This window comes from Astatotilapia calliptera, chromosome 10 (assembly GCF_964374335.1).
Source record: "Astatotilapia calliptera chromosome 10, fAstCal68.1, whole genome shotgun sequence".
Lineage (NCBI taxonomy): Eukaryota > Metazoa > Chordata > Actinopteri > Cichliformes > Cichlidae > Astatotilapia > Astatotilapia calliptera.
Genome location: NC_137431.1, coordinates 6,636,877 through 6,664,838, shown reverse-complemented (window position 1 = coordinate 6,664,838; position 27,962 = coordinate 6,636,877). Strand labels below are relative to the sequence as shown.

The 27,962-nt window shown below is 41.7% G+C and overlaps 1 protein-coding gene across 5 annotated transcripts in view; it reads left to right on the top strand.

Moving 5' to 3' along the window:
- Positions 1-6,396: 6,396 nt before the first annotated feature.
- The window catches only part of bbx (BBX high mobility group box domain containing), a 45,496-nt gene continuing 23,930 nt past the window's right edge, over positions 6,397-27,962 (top strand). For 2 of the 5 annotated variants that reach the window (XM_026181876.2, XM_026181882.2), the window contains exons 1-8: positions 7,852-7,981; positions 9,277-9,352; positions 20,231-20,402; positions 20,542-20,793; positions 21,171-21,372; positions 21,457-21,524; positions 24,308-24,388; positions 25,349-25,414. In XM_026181876.2, coding sequence (XP_026037661.1) covers positions 9,291-9,352; positions 20,231-20,402; positions 20,542-20,793; positions 21,171-21,372; positions 21,457-21,524; positions 24,308-24,388; positions 25,349-25,414 — 903 coding nt within the window. In that variant the 5' untranslated portion in view covers positions 7,852-7,981; positions 9,277-9,290. Of the gene's footprint in view, positions 6,517-7,851; positions 7,982-9,276; positions 9,353-20,230; positions 20,403-20,541; positions 20,794-21,170; positions 21,373-21,456; positions 21,525-24,307; positions 24,389-25,348; positions 25,415-27,962 lie in introns of those variants that run through there. The other 3 variants (XM_026181877.2, XM_026181879.2, XM_026181883.2) reach the window with 3 other exon arrangements.

Sequence of the window (27,962 nt, the reverse complement as noted above, 5' to 3'; positions counted from 1 at the left end):
GGATTTTTTTTTTGTGTCCCGTTTGGATCTTTAGCCATCAGAATTGTTGTCTTAAGGCCAAGAAAGATGCCAAGCGGATTTATTTTACCAAGTGGATCATCATGGTCTTGCCATATTGGTCCATTTGATTGACCTTTATTATAAGTATGAATTTATTTTATTTTCAGTTGCTACAAACGGGACAGACATGACTGGGGGATAGGACAGGGAGAAAGAATGAAAGAAAGAGAGGGAGAGAAAGAAAACCAAAGGGGAGAAGAGACGGTGAGAAGGGGGGAAGAGAGAAAAAAACAACAAAAAAAAAAACCAAAAAAAAAAAACCACCTGGATCACCTGTATGGAGAAAAAAAACAGAAGAGAAAGCAAACAACAAAGAGCAACATAATAAAAAAAACAGCACCATCACAATAAACTAGCTAGCAGTAGATAACAGTAGATACTAAATAATAAACAATATTGTGCAGCACGCAAGATAGACAGCGCACAATGTGCTTTGAGGCAGCAGCCAAGAAAGGTGTAGTCCACGTCTGTGAACACCCGTGTGTACACCTGTGTGCACACCTGTGTGGATCAGCATGCTTGCATTCCAAAGGTTTCTCCATGTAACGATCTGCTAGGGAGTGTGGGGGGGCCACAGCCCCGTCCTCCAGGGTATGAAACAGGTATGGAGGAGATCCAGGCCCCAGATATCCAGAGGCCCCAGAGTACAAGGACCCGAGGAGGACCACCAAAGAGCTGAGTAGAGCCCCAAAGGACGCAGATTTTTCTATGCGTTTGCACCTTTCGTCCACACGTAAACGGCGTTTTCGGTCACTGAAAACGGAGATTTTTAAAAACTCCGGCCAGGGTGGATAATTTTGAAAACTGCGTTTTTGCATTTACGTGTGGACGAGAAAAAAGGAGAAAACGCAGCGTCAAAGGTGTGTGCCTTTTTTGACGTCACACTGTGCGCCACGTTATTGTTTCGGTGAAATGAATTTCTACAATACTGTTACTGTTAATTGTACTCTCTGCAGTGTTTAAATGCTTACATATACACACACAGTTACTGTCCCTCCACACATACTCGGTTCTGCTTCTTATGCCCCAGCTTTGTTTACTTTTTCCCACCGAGGCTTCTAGACTTCTGATTGGCCAACATTTCTACACGGTTAGGAATATATCGCCACCTGTTGCTTTGGCATGTTCCTAGCAGCGTTTTCCTTCATTTTTGCCTTTATGTGTGGACGGGATTATTTTTTAAAACGGAAAATCTCCATTTTCAAAAATACCCGTGTACGTAGCCTCAGCTTATTGGTTCCACTTGCACTACAGTCCATCCATCCATCCATTCACTTACAACTTACACCTACAACTGCACCGCCACAAGCAACTCCAACATCATTGTGAAGTTTGCGGACGACACTACAGTGGTGGGTCTTATCACCAACGGTGATGAGACGGCTTACAGGGAGGAGGTCAGCGCCCTGACCCACTGGTGTCAAGACAACCATCTCACCCTCAACGTCGCAAAGACAAAGGAGTTGATAGTGGACTTCCGGAGGTGCAGAGAAGTACACACCCCCATCACCATCAACAGCGCTGCTGTGGAGAGAGTGAGCAGCTTCCGGTTCCTTGGTGTACATCTGGCTGAGGATCTTACGTGGTCAGTACACACAAACAAAACAGTGAAGAAGGCGCAGCAGCGCCTCTTCTTTCTCAGGAGACTGAAAAGATTCGGCATGAGCCCCCGCATCCTCAGGACCTTCTATCACTGTGCCATTGAGAGCATCCTCACTGGATGCATCACCACCTGGTATGGCAACAGCGCCGCCTACAACCGCAAAGCTCTCCAGCGAGTAGTGCGGTGCTCTGAACGGATAATTGGAGGTGAGCTTCCCTCCCTCCAAGACATCTACAGGAAGCGGTGCCTGAGGAACGCGGGGAGGATCATCAAGGACTCCAGTCACCCCAGCCATAAACTGTTCAGACTACTTCCATCAGGAAGGAGGTTCTGCAGCATCCGGTCCCGTACCAGCAGACTGAGAGACAGCTTCTTCCACCAGGCCATCAGACTGCTGAACACGTCATAGACACCTCAGCTTCACTACTGGAACTTTAACATTATGCACTCCATACTGTACAGTAATGCCACTGTTTTGCACATGTCTCAACTCTGTATATTTTTATATTTTTTATTTATTGACTCTATTTAATTTGTAAAATATGTGTACACACACACACACACACACACACGTAGAAAAACATTTAGTATACACATCCAGAAATATATATTCAATACCATCGTTCCCCTGAAGCTAGACAGAAAACTGCAGGATCTAGGACTGAGCAGCTCTCTCTGCAGCTGGATCCCTAACTTCCTGTCTGACAGACGCCAAGTGGTCAGACTGGGCAGCATCACCTCATCCCCCGTCATAATGAGCACTAGTGCTCCACAGGGGTGTGTACTGAGCCCTCTCCTGTGCTCACTATACACCTACAACTGCACCGCCACAAGCAACTCCAACATCATTGTGAAGTTTGCGGACGACACAACACCGTCCTATCACCAAAAGTGACAAGACGGCTTACAGGGAGGAGGTCAGCGCCCTAACAGACTGGTGCCAAGAGAACCATCCTACCCTCAACATCACAAAGACAAAGGAGTTGATAGTAGACCTCTGGAGATGTAGAAAAGCACACACCCCCATCACCATCAACGACGCTGCTGTTGAGAGAGGGAGCAGCTTCTGTTTCCTTGGTGTACATCTGGCAGAGGATCTCACATGGTCTGTTCACACAAACAAAACAGTAAAGAAGGCGCAGCAGGCCTCTTCTGTCTCAGGAGATGGAAGAGATTCAGCATGAGCCCCCACATCGGCAGGACCTTCTACCACTGTGCCATTGAGAGCATCCTCACTGGATGCAGCACCACCTGGTATGGCAGCAGCCTATAACCACAAAGCTCTCAAGAGAGTGGTGCGGTGTTCTGAATGGATAATTGAAGGTGAGCTTCCCTCCCTTCATGAAGTCTACAAGAAGTGGTGCTTGAGGAAAGCGGGAAGGATCATTACTCCAGTCACCCCAGCCATAAACTGTTTAAACTACTTCCATCAGGCAGAAGGTACTGCAGTATCCGGTCCCAAACCAGCAGACTCAGGAACATCTTTTTCCATCAGGTCAACAGACGGCTGAACACTTCATAAACACCTCACTTTCACTTACTAGACATTTATGCACTCCATATTGTACATATATGCCATTCCTTTTGCACAATAAGTTTCTTGGATTTTGCACACCACTGTTGCTTGTGAAGCTTGCACACAAGAATTTCACTCACATGTGCTGCAGTAATGTGATGTGACAATAAAAGTGATTTGATTTGAGAAGTCCTCATTTTAAAGTCTGGGTTGTAAACAGGACTGGACTGGGACAAAAAAAAAAAAAAAATCAGCCGGGGCATTTTGACTAGAGAACAGCCCAGGTATTATAGGAAAAGCCATAAAGCCTTTGAATGAAAACAAATGCTGTTGTGACTGTGATGTACACTGTCTTGTTGGTATATATGTATCAATCTAATAAACTTAAACCTACACCATCCTCCCTATTCTGGTATTTTAAACAGTACTTACCAGAAATATCAAACAACCTAATCAATAATTACATATACAGTGGGGCAAAAAAGTATTTAGTCAGCCACCGATTGTGCAAGTTCCCCCACCTAAAATGATGACAGAGGTCAGTAATTTGCACCAGAGGTACACTTCAACTGTGAGAGACAGAATGTGAAAAAAAAAAAATCCATGAATCCACATGGTAGGATTTGTAAAGAATTTATTCGTAAATCAGGGTGGAAAATAAGTATTTGGCCAATAACAAAAATACAACTCAATACTTTGTAACATAACCTTTGTTGGCAATAACAGAGGTCAAACGTTTACTATAGGTCTTTACCAGGTTTGCACACACAGTAGCTGGTATTCTGGCCCATTCCTCCATGCAGATCTTCTCGAGAGCAGTGATGTTTTGGGGCTGTCGCAGAGCAACACGGACTTTCAACTCCCGCCACAGATTTTCTATGGGGTTGAGGTCTGGAGACTGGCTAGGCCACTCCAGGACTTTCAAATGCTTCTTACGGAGCCACTCCTTTGTTGCCCGGGCGGTGTGTTTTGGATCATTGTCATGTTGGAAGACCCAGCCTCATTTCATCTTCAAAGTTCTCACTGATGGAAGGAGGTTTTGGCTCACAATACATGGCCCCATTCATTCTGTCCTTAACACGGATCAGTCGTCCTGTCCCCTTGGCAGAAAAACAGCCCCATAGCATGATGTTTCCACCCCCATGCTTCAGAGTAGGTATGGTGTTCTTGGGATGCAACTCAGTATTCTTCTTCCTCCAAACACGACGAGTTGAGTTTATACCAAAAAGTTCTACTTTGGTTTCATCTGACCACATGACATTCTCCCAATCCTCTGCTGTATCATCCATGTGCTCTCTGGCACACTTCAGACGGGCCTGGACATGCACTGGCTTCAGCAGCGGAACACGTCTGGCACTGCGGGATTTGATTCCCTGCCGTTGTAGTGTGTTACTGATGGTGACCTTTGTTACTTTGGTCCCAGCTCTCTGCAGGTCATTCACCAGGTCCCCCCGTGTGGTTCTGGGATCTTTGCTCACCGTTCTCATGATCATTTTGACCCCACGGGATGAGATCTTGCGTGGAGCCCCAGATCGAGTGAGATTATCAGTGGTCTTGTATGTCTTCCATTTTCTGATGATTGCTCCCACAGTTGTTTTTTTCACACCAAGCTGCTTGCCTATTGTAGATTCACTCGTCCCAGTCTGGTGCAGGTCTACAATACTTTTCCTGGTGTCCTTCGAAAGCTCTTTGGTCTTGGCCTTGGCAGAGTTTGGAGCCTGACTGTTTGAGGCTGTGGACAGGTGTCTTTTATACAGATGATGAGTTCAAACAGGTGCCATTCATACAGGTAACAAGTGGGGGACAGAAAAGCTTCTTACAGAAGACATTACAGGTCTGTGAGAGCCAGAGATTTTCCTTGTTTGAGGTGACCAAATACTTATTTTCCACCCTAATTTACGAATAAATTCTTTACAAATCCTACCATGTGGATTCATGGATTTTTTTTTTCACATTCTGTCTCTCACAGTTGAAGTGTACCTCTGGTGCAAATTACTGACCTCTGTCATCATTTTAAGTGGGGGAACTTGCACAATCGGTGGCTGACTAAATACTTTTTTGCCCCACTGTAACTAACTAGCAGGGTTGCCAACTCCCAGTAAAAAAATAGGGGACCACCCCCCCACCCTCCGCCTCATGATGCTTAATCGACGTAATCGACTTTAATGTATTGCCAGGGTAAAACAAATGCACAGAAACCAGTTATTTTTCTACAGTAATTAAATAGATTCAATATCTTTCTGCAACAGAATTGCAGACTGCACACATGGTACTATAGCTTATTAGGGCATATATTAGACTTAATATTTACTATATACAATAATGAATTTTTATATACATCAGATGACCACTTTGGTTGTAAGATTCGGTTGTATTTATTAAAACCTAGACATTTTAAATGAGAATAAGAAAGAAAAGTATACGGCTGTGGCTCCAGCAAACATCAGCTGATACTAGAAAGTAATATCAAATAAATTATAACAACAGCTTATCAAGCTTAAACGTGTTGCTGTTGTTTAGCGCGACATCCGCTGGTTTCGTCTTTCTGGCGCAAAGTGGGGGATAAACAAACGAGACGGGACTTAGGACAGCAAAGCCGATCAGCTGATCATTGATGAGTTTCATGATTGAAGTAGCAACAGGAGATGGAGGGGGAGAGAATGAGAGAAGAAGAGGCAGCTATGCAGCGTAAAGACACAGAATAACTCCAGTTTTGTGTCTTTTTTAAATTTTTTGCTGAAGTTCGGGACAAATGACGTTCCTTTACACCTAAATACGGAACTTTAAAATAATAACCCCTGACTCTGCTCTGTGTGTGTGTGTGTGTGTGTGCGCGCGCGAGCGCGTGTGCGCGCGTGCGCGTGTGTGTGTGTGTTGGAAAGGTTAAAGGTTGAGGGGTTTTCTCTCTCTAATTTGTCCCCTTACTGTAACATCAGTCAGTATTATCTTTGCCACACACACACAACGTATCTACATGTTTTCTCTACATTTCCACAAAACGAAGAATAAAACACCACAGAGCAGTTTCCTCTTATGAATACTACAGAAGCTCAGTGTGACGATATTAACGATATTTTGCGTTGTTTATGAGTAATTTTATCCATATTAATCTTGAGGACTTTGCACAGTCTCTAAACGCTACAATATAACAACGATTCTAATTGGCGAAGACACCCCGTCAATCAAAAACGGTGTCCATTCACGTACGGAATTGCATGACGGGGTGGCTCTTTTCGGTCCGTACAGAATTCTGTAAAACTGTTGATAGTTTCTCGGCTAAAGCTGTTAAAGAAGAATCATGCAGTTGACTAGCCGTGTCAAGTGGTGCTTTTGACAGGTACGTATCTTTAACCCCGCTGGTATATATCAATAGAACATTTTTGAATCAGTTATCACGCGCAAACGCCCAGGAAGCTTATAACAAGTAGGCACTCGGACGATATTGATTGGAACAGCGGTAAGTACGTAGTTATCGGTGTTTTTACGTGCAACCGCAGCTTTTCGGTGACCTTTGACACCCAGGCTGAGCTCAAAGATATAAAGTTAAGTGAAAGATGGTGTTGGCGAGTACAGGCCAGTCTGTGAATGAGCACTTCGGAAACCGGGGGAGGGGAGGGAATAGATGAGATATGAATTTTCTCCCACCTCGAGGAAAACGAAAGTGATTTCTGTTATATTGAGTGACTGAAAAAGTGTGTGTTTTCCCCAGATTGAACCCATAACGGTGTTATTATGGTGGGTTGAAGCAGTTTAATGTGTCGCCTTCGCCGACAGTAGCATTCATCATCTGGTTAAGTCCTGCGTTTCTGTACCACAATAAAGTTCTAGAGAATAACAAGGTCGACATCCGGTTTGTGTTATGAAATAAAAGCTTTCAATTGACGGTAGTGTTTTATATTTTTATAACATAAAATTGCTGTTCGCAAGACAAGGGGAGGATAGTATTTAAATTAATATTTTAGAGAAAGATGGATGTTGTTAAGTCCTAGGGCAAAATGGAAAGTTTTTGTTTATTAATGGGTCACAAGTAAAACTGAAGAAGTTAATAATTCCTATGACAAGAAAGTATTTGGCAATATATACTCTCTCTCTCTCTGTGTGTGTGTGTGTGTGTTAGTGTGTGTGTATAAATTAAAAGCTAATTAGTGGGGCCTTGTGCTCACTTGTGGGGCTTGTTACTCCCTAATGCGCTGTTAAATGTCATTTACATACATTTTCCCCAATCAAGCTAATGTTGTTGCAGAATTGTTGCAGTGTAAAAAAAAAAGACTGAGAACAGTGTATTTTATATTCATACGTCATGTCTGTGGCAGATTCATCTTCATCACTCATACAGCCTTTCCATAATTAATTCAAAGTAATTATTTTATATGAACTATTACAATATTATCCCAGACTTCTGGCAGATTCTTCCAGAAAATTTTTTACAACCCTGGTCCTTGATCTGTGCGCATCCTGTCCAGGGCTTACCCTATGGCAGGTGGGACGCTCTCCAAGCCCCCCCCCCCCCCCCCCCCACCCTGAATCGGATAAGCAGAAGAGCATGGATCACACGTCAAAGATAATATAAATAAATACCTGTACCTGGAGTGAAGATTGATATATTTTTGCTGAAATATGTGAAGTTTTATTTTAATGGTAAATAACACCACTTCCTGTTTCTGTTGGTGTTCTTTGAATCGACTTGACCTCGCTTGCTTTCGTACAGCCAGTGCAGAACTGTTATGATGTGTCAATAAGTTAAAAAGGTGGACGGCGCCAGTGATGAGAGCCCCCTTCGGTACTTGAGCAGGATACCGGAGGTATGTTCAGACGTTTAGGGAGTGGTCATGACAGAGAACGTGTGGTTCTATGTTTTTTACGTGAAAAAGCAGTCGCTGTTTTGTCAGCCTCTCAGTCACTCACACCGAAAATTGTTCTAATCGCTGTTTGGACATGATGTCCGCCTGCTGGCTTGTCCTTTTCATGTTTTTCCCTCGTCCACATCTCATTGCTTACCATTGTTAGAAAGCATACAGTGTTGTCACGGTTAGGGTGCTGCCAGATATTTCCTCAGTTCTGTTTCAAATCGCCGTATAAAATAAATGGCAACTGTTTCACGGTGAGGTGGTATGCCCCCGCCGCCTCCTCCTATCCGCATCAAATACATGGCCACAGACCTGCGTTGTATGTAAAGGAACAGTTGAAATAGCACAAATACGTGAAATCCAGTTTGTGTCGGTGTCTTTGGTAACAGCTGCTCGATACCTTTTTACAGTATTGGAAACTATTGCACATTAAAAGCGTACCTCGTCCAGTTAGCACAGCTAGCAAGCTAACTAGCTACTTTTATTCCTAGTAACAGTGTGAGGAAATAGAACTACTGCTGTGCAAAACACTGACCACAGATGCATGTGCCCGGTCAAAAAATTCCCACTTTAATTAACCAGAGAGATTGTTTTCCTTCTTGGTGTGGGAGGCATTTTCGGCGACATTGTCGGGGAGTTTGACAGGAGTGAAATATCCCCACTACTGTACCGTACTTGGGTTTTTTCCTCCTCTAAACCAAAGCAAGATGGACTCGCATTTTGCTTGTCTGTCTTGTCAAGGCTTACGTCGACATTTTGCACGCAGATTTTAAAACAAATGTGTGCTTAGTGGTAGAAGCGTGTTAAATGGACGAACGGGTCGTTTATTCACGCAGCTCGCATATTTTGTGGCGTTACTGTTCACGAGGCTCGACACAGTACATCGGTACCCTCAACACAGATAGTCCGATCGGGCATCTGCCGATTTACCTGAGACCACTGCGTAGCAAAATAGTCACTGCAACTGTGCCTCCTTAATTCGGGGCAGTTAGATGAAATGAACCCGGTGGTCAAAGGGTTTTGGCCTACATGTCTTGTTCTGGCTACAAGGGCGAATTCATTGAAATGAGACAATGCCTCTCGATATTTTCACGCCGGTGGGGTCTCGTGCTATGCAATGTTTACTCACTAATGCGCTGTTAAAGTTGTTTTGCATACATTTTTTGCACTCAATCAAGCTCATGGTGTTGCGGAATCATTGCAGAGATGGAAGTGTAAAAGATCACTGAGCGGTGTCTTGTGTTTTATAGGTCATCGTCATTGCATGACAAAGGCTGTGACAGATTCATCTTCATCACTCATACAGCATTTCTATAATTTTCTTCAGTAAGTATTCCTGTTTTCCACACAACATTCATAAAAGCAACTGCTGTCATCTAGTCTAACTGTGGTTCACAGTCATTATATCATTCATTCATTGAATGGTAATTAAATTTGTCCTATGTTTGATACACATCCAGAAGTGCAAACATGTGGAAAAATTAAACATCAGCAAGTGAAAATAAACAGAAAGGATACATTTACAATGTTCAGTAATTTGCCTGGTTTGTGTGTAAAACATTAAAATGTAGTAAGAGAACTACAGCTGAACACAGGGGTGCCATTTTATTAAAACGATGATTTCGCTTGGTAGCTCTTCATAATAGTCTACAACTAAGAGTGCACTTCCCCTTGAATGAAATAGAACTTCCGAATTGGAATTTGTACCAGAGATTATGATGTCATTATATTTATTTACAAATACCAGCAGTGCACTAGAATAAGAAGGTGACATTGAAATTGTTACATGAAAAAAATAATTAGACTGTCATTTTTAATTTTTTAAGAGAAATTGGTCCCAAGGAGGTACAGTACATATAAAAAGTGTACACATTCCTGTTTAAATGTAACCTATAACCTGCTCAGTTGAATTGAAAAACAAATCTGTTTAAATGTTTTTTTAAATGTTTAAAAATGGTTACATAACTTTGCACACCCTTAAACTGATACGTTGTATTCACATCAATCAGTCTTATTGGTAAGAGTCTATCAGCATGGCAAATCTCGAGTTGGCAATATTTGCCCACTCTTCCTTGCAAATATGCTCCAAATCTTTGGGATTGTGAGGTCATCTCTTATGTCTTTAGGTTGCCCCACATACTCTGGGTACTGGTGGACCATTTCAAAACTTTACTTTTTTCTGGTGAAATCATTGTTTTGTTGTTTTTGCATTCGTGGGATCCTTGAGTTTTGTTGTCTTTAAAGTTGAAAGTCTTCTTCATTGTCATCTTCCTAGCAGACATCAAAAACTTTGGATCCAAAAGCGACTGGTGTTTGTAACTGTACACAATTGACTAAAGCTGCATTTCCAACTGAAGAAAAGCAACCCCAAACCATGACCCTGCCACCATGTGTATGGTGGTCTTTTGGTTATGGATAGTATTGTCAGAGCTAAGCGTACAACCAGTTCAACCATGGTCTTATCATACTATTACACATTTTACTATATGCTTTTGGGAAACTTTGAGTATTTTTTTGCAAATTGTAGCCTGGCTTAGATGTTTTGTTTTGGTTGTTTGTTTGTTTTTGTTTTTGTTTTTTTTAGAAAAGGCTACCATCTTGCAAACCTACCCCATAGTCCAGACATATGGAGAATACAGGAAATTTCTGTCACATGTAGTACACAACTAGCACTTCCCAGTACTGTAGCTGCAACTCCTTCAGTGTTGTTGTAGTTCTTTTAGCAGCCTCTATGATGAGTTTTCGTCTTGTTGTTTCATCAGTTTTGGGGACGCCCAGTTCTTTGCAATATTACTGTTTTTCCATATTTTTTCCACTTTTAACTTTGACTGTCTTCACTGTGTTCCATGATACAGTGGGGCAAAAAAGTATTTAGTCAGCCACCGATTGTGCAAGTTCCCCCACCTAAAATGATGACAGAGGTCAGTAATTTGCACCAGAGGTACACTTCAACTGTGAGAGACAGAATGTGGAAAAAAACAAATCCATGAATCCACATGGTAGGATTTGTAAAGAATTTATTCGTAAATCAGGGTGGAAAATAAGTATTTGGCCAATAACAAAAATACAACTCAATACTTTGTAACATAACCTTTGTTGGCAATAACAGAGGTCAAACGTTTACTATAAGTCTTTACCAGGTTTGCACACACAGTAGCTGGTATTTTGGCCCATTCCTCCATGCAGATCTTCTCGAGAGCAGTGATGTTTTGGGGCTGTCGCCGAGCAACACGGACTTTCAACTCCCGCCACAGATTTTCTATGGGGTTGAGGTCTGGAGACTGGCTAGGCCACTCCAGGACTTTCAAATGCTTCTTACGGAGCCACTCCTTTGTTGCCCGGGCGGTGTGTTTTGGATCATTGTCATGTTGGAAGACCCAGCCTCGTTTCATCTTCAAAGTTCTCACTGATGGAAGGAGGTTTTGGCTCAAAATCTCACGATACATGGCCCCATTCATTCTGTCCTTAACACGGATCAGTCGTCCTGTCCCCTTGGCAGAAAAACAGCCCCATAGCATGATGTTTCCACCCCCATGCTTCAGAGTAGGTATGGTGTTCTTGGGATGCAACTCAGTATTCTTCTTCCTCCAAACACGACGAGTTGAGTTTATACCAAAAAGTTCTACTTTGGTTTCATCTGACCACATGACATTCTCCCAATCCTCTGCTGTATCATCCATGTGCTCTCTGGCAAACTTCAGACGGGCCTGGACATGCACTGGCTTCAGCAGCCGAACACGTCTGGCACTGCGGGATTTGATTCCCTGCCGTTGTAGTGTGTTACTGATGGTGACCTTTGTTACTTTGGTCCCAGCTCTCTGCAGGTCATTCACCAGGTCCCCCCGTGTGGTTCTGGGATCTTTGCTCACCGTTCTCATGATCATTTTGACCCCACAGGATGAGATCTTGCGTGGAGCCCCAGATCGAGTGAGATTATCAGTGGTCTTGTATGTCTTCCATTTTCTGATGATTGCTCCCACAGTTGATTTTTTTCACACCAAGCTGCTTGCCTATTGTAGATTCACTCTTCCCAGTCTGGTGCAGGTCTACAATACTTTTCCTGGTGTCCTTCGAAAGCTCTTTGGTCTTGGCCATGGCGGAGTTTGGAGTCTGACTATTTGAGGCTGTGGACAGGTGTCTTTTATACAGATGATGAGTTCAAACAGGTGCCATTCATACAGGTAACGAGTGGGGGACAGAAAAGCTTCTTACAGAAGACGTTACAGGTCTGTGAGAGTCAGAGATTTTCCTTGTTTGAGGTGACCAAATACTTATTTTCCACCCTAATTTACGAATAAATTCTTTACAAATCCTACCATGTGAATTCATGGATTTTTTTTTTCACATTCTGTCTCTCACAGTTGAAGTGTACCTCTGGTGCAAATTACTGACTTCTGTCATCATTTTAAGTGGGGGAACTTGCACAATCGGTGGCTGAGTAAATACTTTTTTGCCCCACTGTATATGCAATGTTGTGGATTTTCTTTTGGCATTTTAGCCTTTTTTGGATAGAGACGGTGTAGAAAGACAGGAAAGCAGGGAAGACATGCAACAAAGGGGTGCAGGTTGGTCTCAGGCCACTACTTTCTGGCCAGGTGCCACCTGGATGTCTGCTCACCCACTGAGCTAAACTGGCACCATGAACATTTTTCTGTAGGGCTGTGCAATATGACCAAAATCTCATATCCCGATGTAAGAATTCTATCGTCCTGATAACGATATAAATCACAAAAATGTAACATTTTCTGTAAATTCTGTGAATCTCGGGCAGCTCGACTTGCGGGAAGTGTTTCCAGCTGCGCGTCATGTAGCTGGAGTCTAGTGTTTTAACAGATGCATGAAACTATACATTTTTAGACATAAGTTGTAACGGCCGCCATTTTCTTTGTGAGTATTTATTACACGGCGTGCTGCGGGGAAAAGCCTGTTCTACCGTTTGAGTCTAAGGTTTATTTTTTAGCACCTGGCGGCTCTTTTTTTTGCTTCTCATCCGTGAATAATCTGCTCTTTCACGTGATTCAGTTTATTTTGAAAAGTCTCAACAGGATCTTGAGCTTTATTGTGAAAAGTTTATGTGGAATATAAACAAGCGGACACGCGATGGTGTTACCGTCGTTGTTGCTAACCAAAACGCATAAAAACAGGCGCTTGTCGTCCCTAGTGTGGTTATATTAAATATAAGAGAAAGAGAGAACTTTAAGAAATTAATATAGCCACTACAGTGACCATCAAAACGATGACAAAATATTGCCGTAAACAGTTTATTTTGCGACACCATGAAACAAACGATAGTGTAAAATGAAACGATAGACGTTTTTATATTGTCATCCAATATATATCGTTATATCGAACAGCCCTATTTTTCTGTATCGTTCACATTACTGATACCTTCAAGGTCTCTTTGATGCTTTGTGAATTCCCCGTGAACCATGGCCTTTTCCTGTATCAAACAACTGAGTAAATGTCAGAAAAAAATCTTACTAGAACAGCTGAACTTTATTTGTGGTGAATCAGGCTGTCTTTACTTGATGGCATGTGTTTACGCAAGAAGACTGATTGCTGTGGTTAAATCAAAAGGTGCTTCAACAAAGTGTTGTTTTAAGGATACGCACACTTTTGCAACCAGCTCATTGTATGTTTTTCATTTTATATTTTTTCCCTAAAAGATGTGTTTGTTTTTTCCAGTTGAAATGTACAGGTTATAGGTCATATTAAATATGGGAAAAGTTTTAAAATTATTTATTAGGGTCTCTATTATTATATCACGTGGTACTGCACCAAAACTAGAAGGTTTACAAATGAAAATACATTTGTAAAATCCATTCTTTTTCATTTCTCTTGTTCCTTATAGTTTAGTTGGGTGTCTTGTAGATAAACTACACTCAACAAAAATATAAACGCAACACCTTTGTTACTGCTCCCATTCCCCATGGGATGGACGTAGAGACCTAAAATTCATTCCAGATACACAATATAACCATCCCTCCCAAACAGTGGTCACAAATCAGTCCAAATGTGTGGTAGTGGGCACATCTGCTATATTGAGATAATCCATCCCACCTCACAGGTGTGCCACATCAGGATGCTGATCTGACATCATGAGTAGTGCACAGGTGTACCTCAGACTGCCCACAACAAAAGGCCACCCTGGAATGTGTAGTTTTTTGCGCTATTGGGGGTCTGGGGACCCAGAACCAGTCAGTATCTGGTGTGACCACCATTTGCCTCATGCAGTGCAACACATCGTTGCATGGAGTCTATCAGATTGTCAATTGTGGCCTGTGGAATGTTGGTCCACTCCACTTCAATGGCTGTGCGAGGTTGTTGGATATTCGTGGGAACTGGTACACGCTGTCGTATACGCCGGTCAAGCACATCCCGAACATGCTCAATGGGTGACATGTCCGGTGAGTATGCTGGCCATGCAAGAACTGGGACATTCTCAGCTGCCATCTGCCCTGAACAATGTGAACCATGATTCATCCGTGAAGCGCACACCTCTCCAACGTGCCAGACGCCATCGAATATGAGCATTTGCCCACACAAGTCTGTTACGGCGACGAGCTGGAGTCAGGTCAAGACCCCGATGAGGACGACGGGCATGCAGTTGAGCGTCCCTGAGACGGTTTCTGACAGTTTGTGCAGAAATTGTTTGGTTGTGCAAACCAATTGTTCCAGCAGCTGTCTGGGTGGCTGGTCTCAGACGATCTTGGAGGTGAACCTGCTGGATGTGGAGGTCCTGGGCTGGTGTGGTTACACGAGGTCTGCGGTTGTGAGGCCGGTTGGATGTGCTGCCATATTCTCTGAAACGCCTGTGGAGACGGCTTATGGTTGAGAAATGAACATTCAGTGCACGGGCGACAGATCTGGTTGACATTCCTGCTGTCAGCATGCCAATTGCACGCTCCCTCATTGCTTGTGGCATCTGTGGCATTTTGCTGTGAGACAAAACTGCACATTCCAGGGTGGCCTTTTGTTGTGGGCAGTCTGAGGTACACCTGTGCACTACTCATGATGTCAGATCAGCATCCTGATGTGGCACACCTGTGAGGTGGGATGGATTATCTCAATATAGCAGATGTGCCCACTACCACACATTTGGACTGATTTGTGACCGCTGTTTGGGAGGGATGGTTATATTGTGTATCTGGAATGAATTTTAGGTCTCTACGTCCATCCCATGGGGAATGGGAGCAGTAACAAAGGTGTTGCGTTTATATTTTTGTTGAGTGTATATGTGCTTTTTCTTTCCTCATTTTTCTTAAATTTTACTACTTTTTATCTGGTTCAACAGACCATTTACACTAAATGAAAAAACGTCTATCCTGCCACTACCCATGCTACGACTGTTTGATTCTTCTTTAGGCAGTAGGCAGTATAAACAGTCCACTCCAGGAACCTAAATATGTGAACATTAAATAAATATTACAGCTGTCCAGAACATCAGCCATACAGCGAACCCTTAATTTTAATTGAACAACAAGAAAAAGAAATGTGCTGTGGGGTCTCTATTATAACCTTATGAAGACCCAGATTCATAATACGGAAATCTTTAATAATATATGTAACATGCTGGACATATCACAGTGCTAAACTCACTATCAGTCCCCTTTATCATTGGACTCTCAGTGTTCAGCCGTCATTCCTGCTCTTGGCATCTAAATACTTGGATAACAGTAAAGGTTTGATTTTTACAGTATTTCTTAGATGAAAGAAACAAGACTAGATGAGCTCAGACATGTGTGACTCATCTCACTGATACAAATATATAGTTTTATTATTACTTTTATTACTTGCAAGAAAGGTAATGTGTTTGTCAGGAAGCTTAGCGCTTACCATTATCATTCATAAAAATAAATTTACAGAAGAAGACAACATTATGGGATAGTGGATCAGCCTCAAGTACTGGAGAGACTGATGGAAAAACAGGAGCAGCAAAGGTTAGGCCTGAACCCCCCTTAGTTAGGTCATTGACAAGACTGGTTACGGGTACCAACTATGGAATGGAGCAATTATCAGGCACCTTCTTTACATGGATGACATCAAGCTGTATGCCGAGAGTGAATGAAACATCGATACACTGATCCAAACCACCAGGATCTACAGCAACGACACTGACATTGGAATACCATTCGAAATGGAGAAGTTTAGTTGGATGGTAACAAAGAGAGGAAAAGTAGTCAGAACTGAGGGGGTTGCAGAAAGGGAAGATTATAGAAATTCAAGTCAGCTACAAGTACCTTGTAGTCCCACAGGCAAATGGACGTTATGGAGAGGCTGCTAGCCACAACCACTAAATAGACTGAAAGACAACACAGAGGCAGTAATAGTGGCAGCACAGGAACAGCTTCTAAGCACAAGATACATACAGTGGGGCAAAAAAGTATTTAGTCAGCCACCGATTGTGCAAGTTCCCCCACTTAAAATGATGACAGAGGTCAGTAATTTGCACCAGAGGTACACTTCAACTGTGAGAGACAGAATGTGAAAAAAAAATCCATGAATTCACATGGTAGGATTTGTAAAGAATTTATTCGTAAATTAGGGTGGAAAATAAGTATTTGGTCACCTCAAACAAGGAAAATCTCTGGCTCTCACAGACCTGTAACATCTTCTGTAAGAAGCTTTTCTGTCCCCCACTCGTTACCTGTATGAATGGCACCTGTTTGAACTCATCATCTGTATAAAAGACACCTGTCCACAGCCTCAAACAGTCAGACTCCAAACTCCGCCATGGCCAAGTCCAAAGAGCTTTCGAAGGACACCAGGAAAAGCATTGTAGACCTGCACCAGACTGGGAAGAGTGAATCTACAATAGGCAAGCAGCTTGGTGTGAAAAAATCAGCTGTGGGAACAATCATCAGAAAATGGAAGACATACAAGACCACTGATAATCTCCCTCGATCTGGGGCTCCACGCAAGATCTCATCCCGTGGGGTCAAAATGATCATGAGAACGGTGAGCAAAGATCCCAGAACCACACGGGGGGACCTGGTGAATGACCTGCAGAGAGCTGGGACCAAAGTAACAAAGGTCACCATCAGTAACACACTACAACGGCAGGGAATCAAATCCCGCAGTGCCAGACGTGTTCCGCTGCTGAAGCCAGTGCATGTCCAGGCCCGTCTGAAGTTTGCCAGAGAGCACATGGATGATACAGCAGAGGATTGGGAGAATGTCATGTGGTCAGATGAAACCAAAGTAGAACTTTTTGGTATAAACTCAACTCGTCGTGTTTGGAGGAAGAAGAATACTGAGTTGCATCCCAAGAACACCATACCTACTCTGAAGCATGGGGGTGGAAACATCATGCTATGGGGCTGTTTTTCTGCCAAGGGGACAGGACGACTGATCCGTGTTAAGGACAGAATGAATGGGGCCATGTATCGTGAGATTTTGAGCCAAAACCTCCTTCCATCAGTGAGAACTTTGAAGATGAAACGAGGCTGGGTCTTCCAACATGACAATGATCCAAAACACACCGCCCGGGCAACAAAGGAGTGGCTCCGTAAGAAGCATTTGAAAGTCCTGGAGTGGCCTAGCCAGTCTCCAGACCTCAACCCCATAGAAAATCTGTGGCGGGAGTTGAAAGTCCGTGTTGCTCAGCGACAGCCCCAAAACATCACTGCTCTCGAGAAGATCTGCATGGAGGAATGGGCCAGAATACCAGCTACTGTGTGTGCAAACCTGGTAAAGACCTATAGTAAACGTTTGACCTCTGTTATTGCCAACAAAGGTTATGTTACAAAGTATTGAGTTGTATTTTTGTTATTGACCAAATACTTATTTTCCACCCTGATTTACGAATAAATTCTTTACAAATCCTACCATGTGGATTCATGGATTTTTTTTTCACATTCTGTCTCTCACAGTTGAAGTGTACCTCTGGTGCAAATTACTGACCTCTGTGATCATTTTAAGTGGGAGAACTTGCACAATCGGTGGCTGACTAAATACTTTTTTGCCCCACTGTAGATGTTGCTACACCAGACCTCAGATAGTAGGGTTCAAGATGCTAGCAGAGAGGGCATACATGGAATGCCATAACCAATTAGGTGGCATAGTATACAGAAACATCTGTGCCAGTTAGCTAAGGAACACAAGAAGCTTCAAAAAGCCAATGGCTAAAAGAGGAGTTAAGAGATGTGTAGGATGAAGGCAACAGCGGGGACTAGTGGTAATTTGAGCGCTTGGGACAGGGACACCTTAAACTGGGCGAGTAGCTCCAGTTTATGGTAAATGGACTGGTTCTTATGTAGCGCTTTTCTACTCTGTCCGAGCACTCAAAGCGCTTTATACAGCTAATTCATTCACCCAATCACGCCCATTCACACAAGCACTTCTAAGCTTAAGTGCTAAGTATCTTACATTGATACACATTCACACTCCGATGGATGCATCGGAGAGCAACATGGGGTTAGTATCTTGCCCAAGGATATTTGGCATGCAGACTGGAGCAGCCTGGGATCGAACCACTGACTTCCAGAGTTGGAAGAAGGATTCCAAAATAGCAGTTCTCTCCTCCTTGCAATGTGTCTAGCGCAACAGTGAGTGGCTTCAACACAATACAATACTCCTTTAGGAACAGATACTCCCGATCAGTGAAGCATTTGATTCCAAACTGAGTACAGACAGTATTTAAGTCAGCAAGGGGAATGTCAGTGATCCTGGACAGGGCGTCATGAAATGAATTCCATTGTGTTGAAACGGGAACTATGAGTTTTTTCTTGAAAAAATTATCTACTAACTCTGAAGCAACAAAAGAATGGTTTGCTTTTGTCCACATTGCAGAACACTTTGAAGTTGCACTTCTGTAGATGAATTTTGCCTCATTTGCTTGAAGCCATTTCTCAACATCATGAAAAATTAACTTCAGTGTGTGTGATGCACACCTTAAGTGTGGAGGGAGAGAAAACTGTCCTTCAGATTCTGTGGAGAGGGACTGCTCAACATCAGTAAATGTCACCTCTTCATCTTCTTCGGATTCTTCATCAGAGTCTGATTTTTGGAGCATTCTAAAAGCTTTGATAAAATTGGACCCGTTGTCGGTCACGGTGGCTGTCACTTTAGAGTTCAGTCCATAAGCCGAATGTACTTGCTCGATTTCATTGCCGATTACATCATATGTATGTCTACCTCTAACTCTTTTACATGCTAGCGCTGCATGTCCTCGTACAAAAGTAAAAGGATCAATCCAATATGCCGTCATTCCGAGAAAACTTTTGTTATGACTGGTCCAAATGTCAGCAGTCGTGGAAATATATTCCAAACTCTCGAATGTCCCTTTAAGCTCCATTTCCACGTCAGCATAACACTTATCTAAGTAAGTAGAAAACGTTCACGTCGTGTCAGGTGCTTCAGTAGATTACTCGTGCTATTGACAGCGGCCGATAGTTTTTTCTCCCCAGGACATAGCTTACATATTACTTTAATGTTCTTGTCTGCTTGTTTCAGAAAAGTGAAGTGACGGGAATATTTCCATTTCATAAAGCAGCCACTCGCTTCAGCCAAGTCCGACATCTTCCACTTCAGGATACAACTATGCAGTGAACTGGCGTGAAATGACGTGCACCTGCACTACATCAATGTTATAGTGGCAGAGTTTACTTTTACCTTTAGATGATAAAATAATGAAATTAAATAATGATATTCAGCGAGTTCAATTATTTTACAATTTAACACAAGTACATTGTAAGTAACTGTAATTAAAAAACGAACAATAATCAGTTACTCTGCTTTTTCAGTGGAAAAGTAATTTAATTACAGTACCAAACACTGGCTGAGGCACATACACATAGGTTGACAACATTCTGCATAGTCATTCACTACAGACCTCCAAACTTCATATGACCTTCAGCTCAAGAACAGTGAATAGAGATCTTCATGAAATGGTTTTCTATGGCTTAGCAGCTTAACATCCCCAAGCACAGTGCAAAGCATTGGATGCAGCAGTGTATAGCATAGCCAAAAAACAAAGAAATAAGAAAGGGGGCAAATACTATTTCTTGGCACTGCATGCCCAGGGACACCAGCTTTAAGTAAACCTTTGTCCTACTTGTTCACAGTATCTTATTACTATAACACTCCAGTAAAATCTATTTTGTCAGCAAGTATCACAGATTCCATGCTTGATGCTTTCACTGTGTGTTTTGTACAAACTTATAGTGCCCATTCTGATGTGTTTTTTCTTTTCTTTTGCTTTAGGTGCAGTAGTACGATGAAGGGTGGAGGAAGGAGCAAGGAGCCACCTGTTGCAGGGGAGGTCACTGGCAAACGCCCCAAGCGCAAATGCCTACAGTGGCACCCACTTCTCTCCAAAAAGGCTCTTGATTTCTCTGAGGAGGAGGAGGAAGAAGATGAAGAGGAGCTGGTGAAGGTTAGTGGGTTTCCACTACAGGTTGTTCCTGTAATAACTTCTGCCCAACTGAATAACTAATATTTCAGATTATTACAAATAAATCAGACAGAAACTATGGTGCAACATTGAATCAAAGGAATTTATTAAATTTTATTAGCAGGCAGGGCTGTTCAACCAGACACAGCATTCACAGTGTGAAGTCACAACAGAGGAAGTGGAGGAGGACACAAACGAACAGCGGGCACGCCGGCCAATGAATGCCTTTCTGCTCTTTTGCAAACGCCACCGCTCCCTGGTGCGGCAAGAACACCCTCGCTTGGACAATCGCGGGGCCACCAAAATCCTGGCTGACTGGTGGGCTGTCCTGGAACCCAAAGAGAAACAGAAATACACTGACATGGCCAAGGAGGTGAGGCTACTTTATGACTCTGAAGTTCATGATATTTCCATGTTTTGTTCAGCAGGGTCAAAGTGGTGCACTTCTGAATGAATTCTAAAACTTCAATGCAATTTCCTCTGATTTAAAAGTACAATAATGAAAACTAATTTCTGAATTTTAAGACTCATTCCTGTGGTACTCTATCCTAGGCCAGTAGTACTTAAAGAAGTGCTTGTAAAAAATAAAGGTGTTTTTTTTTTTTTTTTACCCATCCTTTTTGCTTGTCAGTTTATAATGTGAAATAGAAATACTTTGTTAAAGTATAAAAATGAAATGATCAATTAAATAAAAATTAAATTGCTTATAGGGTTTGCTTATAACCAAATTCATTCTGTATGTTCTTCCAGTACAAGGATGCCTTTATGAAGGCAAACCCAGGCTACAAGTGGTGTCCCACCACCAGCAAACCAGTTAAGAGCACTTCCTGTCAGCCAGTCAGCAATCCCCGCAAAAAAGTTTGGTCCTTTTCTTGCAACTCATCCAAGGACTCCACTGCCAAAAAAGTGCCCAAAACGGAAAGTATGCCACAGTTGAACTTTGCCATGGCAGGTGTGTATTATTAAATATTATTTATTATAGTGTAGCATAATAAAATATTGGCCTGTTTTGTAAATTAACGCTATTCCTCACTAGATCCTACAAAGATGGGGGGCCTGAGCATGTTGCTGCTAGCTGGGGAACATGCCCTCACAAACCGAGAGGTAGGTCACTTGATAAGCCACAGATACTGTTAGGTCCATAACTTGTTGGACAGCGACATACTTTTTGCAGTTTTGCCTCTGTCCACCACCACAGTGGATTTTAAATCAAACAATCAATGTAAGTGCTTTTCAATTCAAGAAATTGTTCGAGTGTTTGGCCTTAACTCTTCAGAAAACAGACAGTTTATAATTAGTCCCCCATTTTCAGAGACTTGAAATTACTTGGGCAAACTAGCATAATTTTAAATATAAGGATTGTTTTTAATCCTTTGTAGTCAACGAAGCCCAGAATCCATGGATATCACCAAATGCTGTATTTCAACCCTTGAGATGCCCTTCCAGGCCTTTACTACAGTCGTCTACATTTCCTGCTTGCTTGTGGTTCTTTCTGCCTTCAGCACGTGGAAAAACATGCTCTAATCTAATTACTTGACTGACTTGGAGATTGAAAAATATTCAATTTTTTTCCTTAAGAAACCCTTGGGTTACTTTTGTAGTATGCTTTAGGTCATTATTCATTTGCCTTGTAAAGCACTGTCCAATCCGTTTTTGGAAGACAGCAGAGAGTTGCCCTAAGGAATTCATCCTGCTTCATCTTTCAGCAATCACATAATCAAGAAGTACTAGTGACGTGATTTTACAGCAGGGGTGGGGAGCTCCAGGCCTCAAGGACCGGTGTCCTGTAGGTTTTAGATGTCACCCTGGATCAACATGCCTGAATCAAACGATTAGTTCATTACCAGGCCTCTGGAGAACTTCAAGACATGTTGAGGAGGTAATTTAGCCATTTAAATCAACTGTGTTGGATCAAGGACACGTCTAAAACCTGCAGGACACCAGCCCTTACGGCCTGGAGTCCCCCCACCCATGTTTTACAGCCATACATGCACGTACCATAACTATTGCCACCACCATATTTGACAAATGATTTGGTATGTTGTGGTTTGGATCATGAGCTGGTTCTCTTTCTCTGTAGCCTTCCTGTTTTTGGCAATAACCAGTGGTTTGCCCCACTGTATTTATAATCATCACGGCATCTCTTGGTTGTAGATTTTGACAATGATCACTCATTAAATGTTCTTGATTTGGCTAGATGTTATGAAGCTTTTTGGGGTTTTTTTTGTTTTGCTTTTGTTTCTGTTTTTTTTTTTTAACCAAGGAAAGAATTCTGCAATCATCCACTTTGTTTTCCGTAGTCTTTCAGACCTTGTTGTGTTGCTGACAGTGCATTCATTCTTTTTAAGTATGTACCAGATTGTTGATTTTGGATACTCCTTAAGCTTTTTCATTCTCTTTTTCACTGTCTATTTTGCTTCTTCAAGCTAGTGATGGCCTCCTTCACTTGCACTGACATATATTTGCGGTTCATATTTAAAAGTAGGGTAAAAAGCTCTAGAATATAAATTTAGCAGCCTAAATGAGCTTCAAATATTATATCTGCTTCATTTGTCATAAAATAACAAGGGAACAGCCCTCACTTGGCTATGAAACTGCTTGCCAGACAGTTGTCCAATTATTTCCAAGCTTCTGAGAATATGGGCCTATTAAAAAATGACTAGAATTCGTAAACGGTTAATGCAAACTTTTTTAAAAGTTTAAAACTGAATTAGAACTGGAAATCTGCACTTCATCACATTTTCATTGTTTGGTTTAAATTTCACTGTGTGGTGTACAGCAAAACAACAAATAATGTCTTTCTCCAACAAATTATTGCCTTAATGCTGTGCTCCATTTACCAAAAGTCAAATGTCATAGCTGGCAGTGATGTCACTTCCAAGTTAAATGCGTTCCATTAGGAAAAGCAATAAAAGAGGATATCTTTGCTTTAAGCACGGCAGAGACATTCATTTATCATTAGCAATAAAGCCCAAAGCCAGCCCAAAAACACTGCTTCAGCATTTTCATGGATAGGGTTGTCACAAATACACAACAGTAGTCATACAGATTTAAAAACGTTTTAGTTTTACGACTGATAATGTGAAGTGAGTGATGATGGGGGTTTTTCTTCCTTTCTTCCTTTTCTTTAAGTCAAATTTGAATTGAGGGGGCTTTGCACTCCGAAATGGAAGCTGAGATTTCTGACTTCCCACTTGAAATGTGAAGCAGTATAATTTTAGGTGCACTGTGATAATGCACAAGTTCTCCAGTAGAGGGCCTTCAATACTAATATTTTTTTCATTACCCCAAAGCCATAAAAGGCTGATGAGGTGTTGTTGTCACCCAGCATTGACACCTGGGATGTTGATACAAGTCGAGTACGAGGAATGGTATGATTTTCAAATTGTTACCATGTACCATGTATATCCGATTGAAAATCATACCATTCCTTGTTGTATTGACAACCTAGGTGTCCATGCTGCGTGTGTGTGTGTATATTTGAAAGCACCTGACCCAGTCAGTGAAGGAAACCATTTACTGAATTTAATTTAAATATCTAGTTAATATTATTTGCTTTGCTGATTTATATTATTAATAGAAAAGGAAGTCAACAAATAGTAATGTACATACTAATATAGATTAAGTTGCATGTGGCGAATAAACTTTGTACTTGAACTTGAACTAAGTTGCATAGCAGTTTATACATTAGTCAAAAAATAAAACTTACTTTACCAACTCGGGTACTGGCATATTAGTGTTGCTCACATATAATTGCATCATTGATTAGTTTTAAATTTATCTGATTAAAACGACAACTGTCTCGGGTTTGAGTTTTCGAAAAGTCATTTAATGCTGATGTGTTATTTAGTTTTATGTGTTTTTTACCCTCTTTATTTGATGCACAGATGTTTTCTGGGACAATACCAAACAGAGTGCCTGACATTTCTGAAAACAGGGTCCAGTCAGCCCTTTCACCAGTGGCTGAGGTAGGCTGAAATTTTAGTTCATGAAAGAGGTACCTATCATCATAACTAAGTCATTAGATGTGGGAGGAGTTACTCCAAAACACAAGAAAGTGCTCTGCATGGCCTAGAACTCAAAACCAGCCAGCAATACCACTGATTAATCACACAACTGAAAAATTTTAGGTCATCATTTTTCCAGAGATTACGATAATGTGAAAAAAATGAAAACATGTAGCACTTTTATTTTGCAGTGCTTCTTGTGTCATGGCAGGAGTCCTGACAGTGTTGCCACATGTCAATTCATCAAACGCATTTGGCTTTTTGAGAAATTGCCCCCAGTATTTACATAATTAATTACTTGTGATTAATTCCAAAAAACAAATGTATGTTTTTTTTATTGCCCTAGACTCAAAGTCTGGACACAGATTACATGCTTTGGTCTCATGCTTATGCTTGAAAACCCTTCAATGTAGCTGAATTAACCTCCAAAGACCCGAACTCTTTCATGGCATGCCTTTTTAATTTCTCTTTGCTATTTGGGCTTTATACTGTTGATAGAACACTATAAAGTCACAATTGAATAATGATGTGCAAAACTCTTTATTTGGTGTCTGAACACAGCTGAATTTTTCCTGAGTATAAAAACAAAATGAGAAACAACAATTGTGCCCCTTTGAGCAATATGGCTCATTTGAAAGCAATTTGAAAGAGCAAAATGTCGTATTGTGGTCTAGACAACCCAAAATGTGATGTGCCCATATGTGGGTGCCAGGCCCTACGACATTAAAACAATTCTGCAAAGAAGAGTAAACCAAACTGGTGATAACTGAGCATTCTCACCAGCAATGCTTGTTATTTCGAATGCTCTAGGTTTACTGTCAACACAGTTGTATTTGTTATTCGTAGTTGTTGTTGCTGAATATTAATGGTATCAGCAGAAAGCTGAACTGTGTGATCACACTTGTTACTGTGTGTTCACAGTCATCGCTGTCTGCAGCACCTGAAGGAAAGTTATGCAGACAGTCTGCTCTCTTCCAGCTTGCTGAGGTAAGAATTTTCATAGTATAATTGAGCAACCAAACTGGACTTCGTTTGAAAACTGAAATACAGATGCAGCCAATTTTAATTGCCGTTCCCAGCTGACTGACAGAAAACTCTCAGTCAGTTCCTATCCAGTTATCAATTGCTAGGAATCTCTCCTTCTCCTGTGATGTTTCTGCTTCTGAATAGGAACACCTCTATTATTCATTTGCTGTGTTACCAAGAGGTGGCAGTTTCTTCACAAAAACCTTGACTTGTAAAGCTTTAAACTGTCTTGATAGCTTTCATGCTAAAATATTTCGACCTACACTTATTAAAAATTACATTTTACTAATATAAAATAGATGACTTGAATTTTTTAAGACATTAAGATTTATTAAGAGTAAACGATGCACTGCAAAACAACAAAACCATTCGCAGTAAATATCCTTCCATCCATTTCAATCTAATCAATAATTAGATAACATTTAATAGAAAGTTAAATAAAGAAAAAATATTTTTGCACACAAATATCCTTGTGCTATAGATTCAAAAGCAAATGTAGTTTGTGTTTTTGACTGGTAGAATTTAATTTTTCATTTATTGTTTCCTATGTTGTATCTGTTCAGATTTCTTTTTGAACAGGTACAACAGGAAGTGTGATCTACATATCCATCTACATCCATTTTCATATTATTTCCCTCTGTGTGTGTGTGTGTGTGTGTGTGTGTGTGTGTGTGTGTGTGTGTGTGTGTGTGTGTGTGTGTGTGTGTGTGTGTGTGTGTGTGTGTGTGTATTAGGGGTGGGCTATGAGGTGCCGTAAGGGACATTATTACTGAAACGCTCTCACACACACAACTGAAACGCTCTCACACACACTACTGAAATTTTAGCTCTCACACACACTACTGAAACGCTCTCACACACACTACTGAAATTTTAGCTCTCACACACACTACTGAAATTTTAGCTCTCACACACACTACTGAAACGCTCTCACACACACTACTGAAATTTTAGCTCTCACACACACTACTGAAACGCTCTCACACACACTACTGAAATTTTAGCTCTCACACACACTACTGAAACGCTCTCACACACACTACTGAAATTTTAGCTCTCACACACACTACTGAAATTTTAGCTCTCACACACACTACTGAAACGCTCTCACACACACTACTGAAACGCTCTCACACACACTACTGAAATTTTAGCTCTCACACACACTACTGAAACGCTCTCACACACACTACTGAAACGCTCTCACACACACTACTGAAATTTTAGCTCTCACACACACAACTGAAACGCTCTCACACACACTACTGAAACGCTCTCACACACACTACTGAAACGCTCTCACACACACTACTGAAATTTTAGCTCTCACACACACTACTGAAACGCTCTCACACACACTACTGAAACGCTCTCACACACACTACTGAAATTTTAGCTCTCACACACACAACTGAAACGCTCTCACACACACTACTGAAACGCTCTCACACACACTACTGAAACGCTCTCACACACACTACTGAAACGCTCTCACACACACTACTGAAACGCTCTCACACACACAACTGAAATTTTAGCTCTCACACACACTACTGAAACGCTCTCACACACACTACTGAAAAACCAAGGCATTTCAGTTGAACAGGAAGGCATTTCAGTTAAACAGGAAGGCATTTCAGTTGAACAGGAAGGCATTTCAGTTAAACAGGAAGGTGTTTCAGTTGAACAGGAAGGCATTTCAGTTGAACAGGAAGGCATTTCAGTTAAACAGGAAGGTGTTTCAGTTGAACAGGAAGGCGTTTCAGTTGAACAGGAAGGCATTTCAGTTAAACAGGAAGTTAATTCTTGACAAGGAAACTGAAGGAAAAAGTGTTAGATTTCAAACAAACCACTACACAGATGTCTACTCAGCAACCTGTTAGTTAGGGGTGGGTTTTTATAATCGATTTATTGATTAAAATCGATTCTGGCTTGGATAACGTGAAATCGATTCATTAAAATCCTGAATCGATTTTTTAATATAAATTTATTTTACCCGAAATGCCAGAATCTCTGGTGAAACCTCACAAAATTTCAACAACCACCAAACAGCTAAGACAGTAAATGAGAGCAGGTACACGGCTTCTGCACAAAGACGTAAACACACAGCGCGGACCCGCGGATCAGAATCAGTGAGATGTCGCCTTTCTCACCCGACAGCACGGACACGGTCGGGGCTGAAAGCCGACAGCTCGCTGACTCTGATCTGTCGGCATGTCCGCGCTTTGTTTTCACGCCGTTTTTGCGCCAATTCTAAAGCTGTTAGTTTGATCTCTCTCCAAACAATATTGACTGAACCAGCAGCAAAAGAAGATCCAAACTGCGCTTCACATAAACATCGTCATGAATTCCCTCACTGTTTTGCTTCCACCACGATAAAATCGCACGTCATGCACAGCCCCCTCTCTCTCTTTCTCTCTCTCTGTACTTCAAGAACAGTTTCCCGTCTAAAAATCTGTTTTCTGTATTATTCGCTTGCTTGTTATGCACAAGTCTACTGTTGTTTACA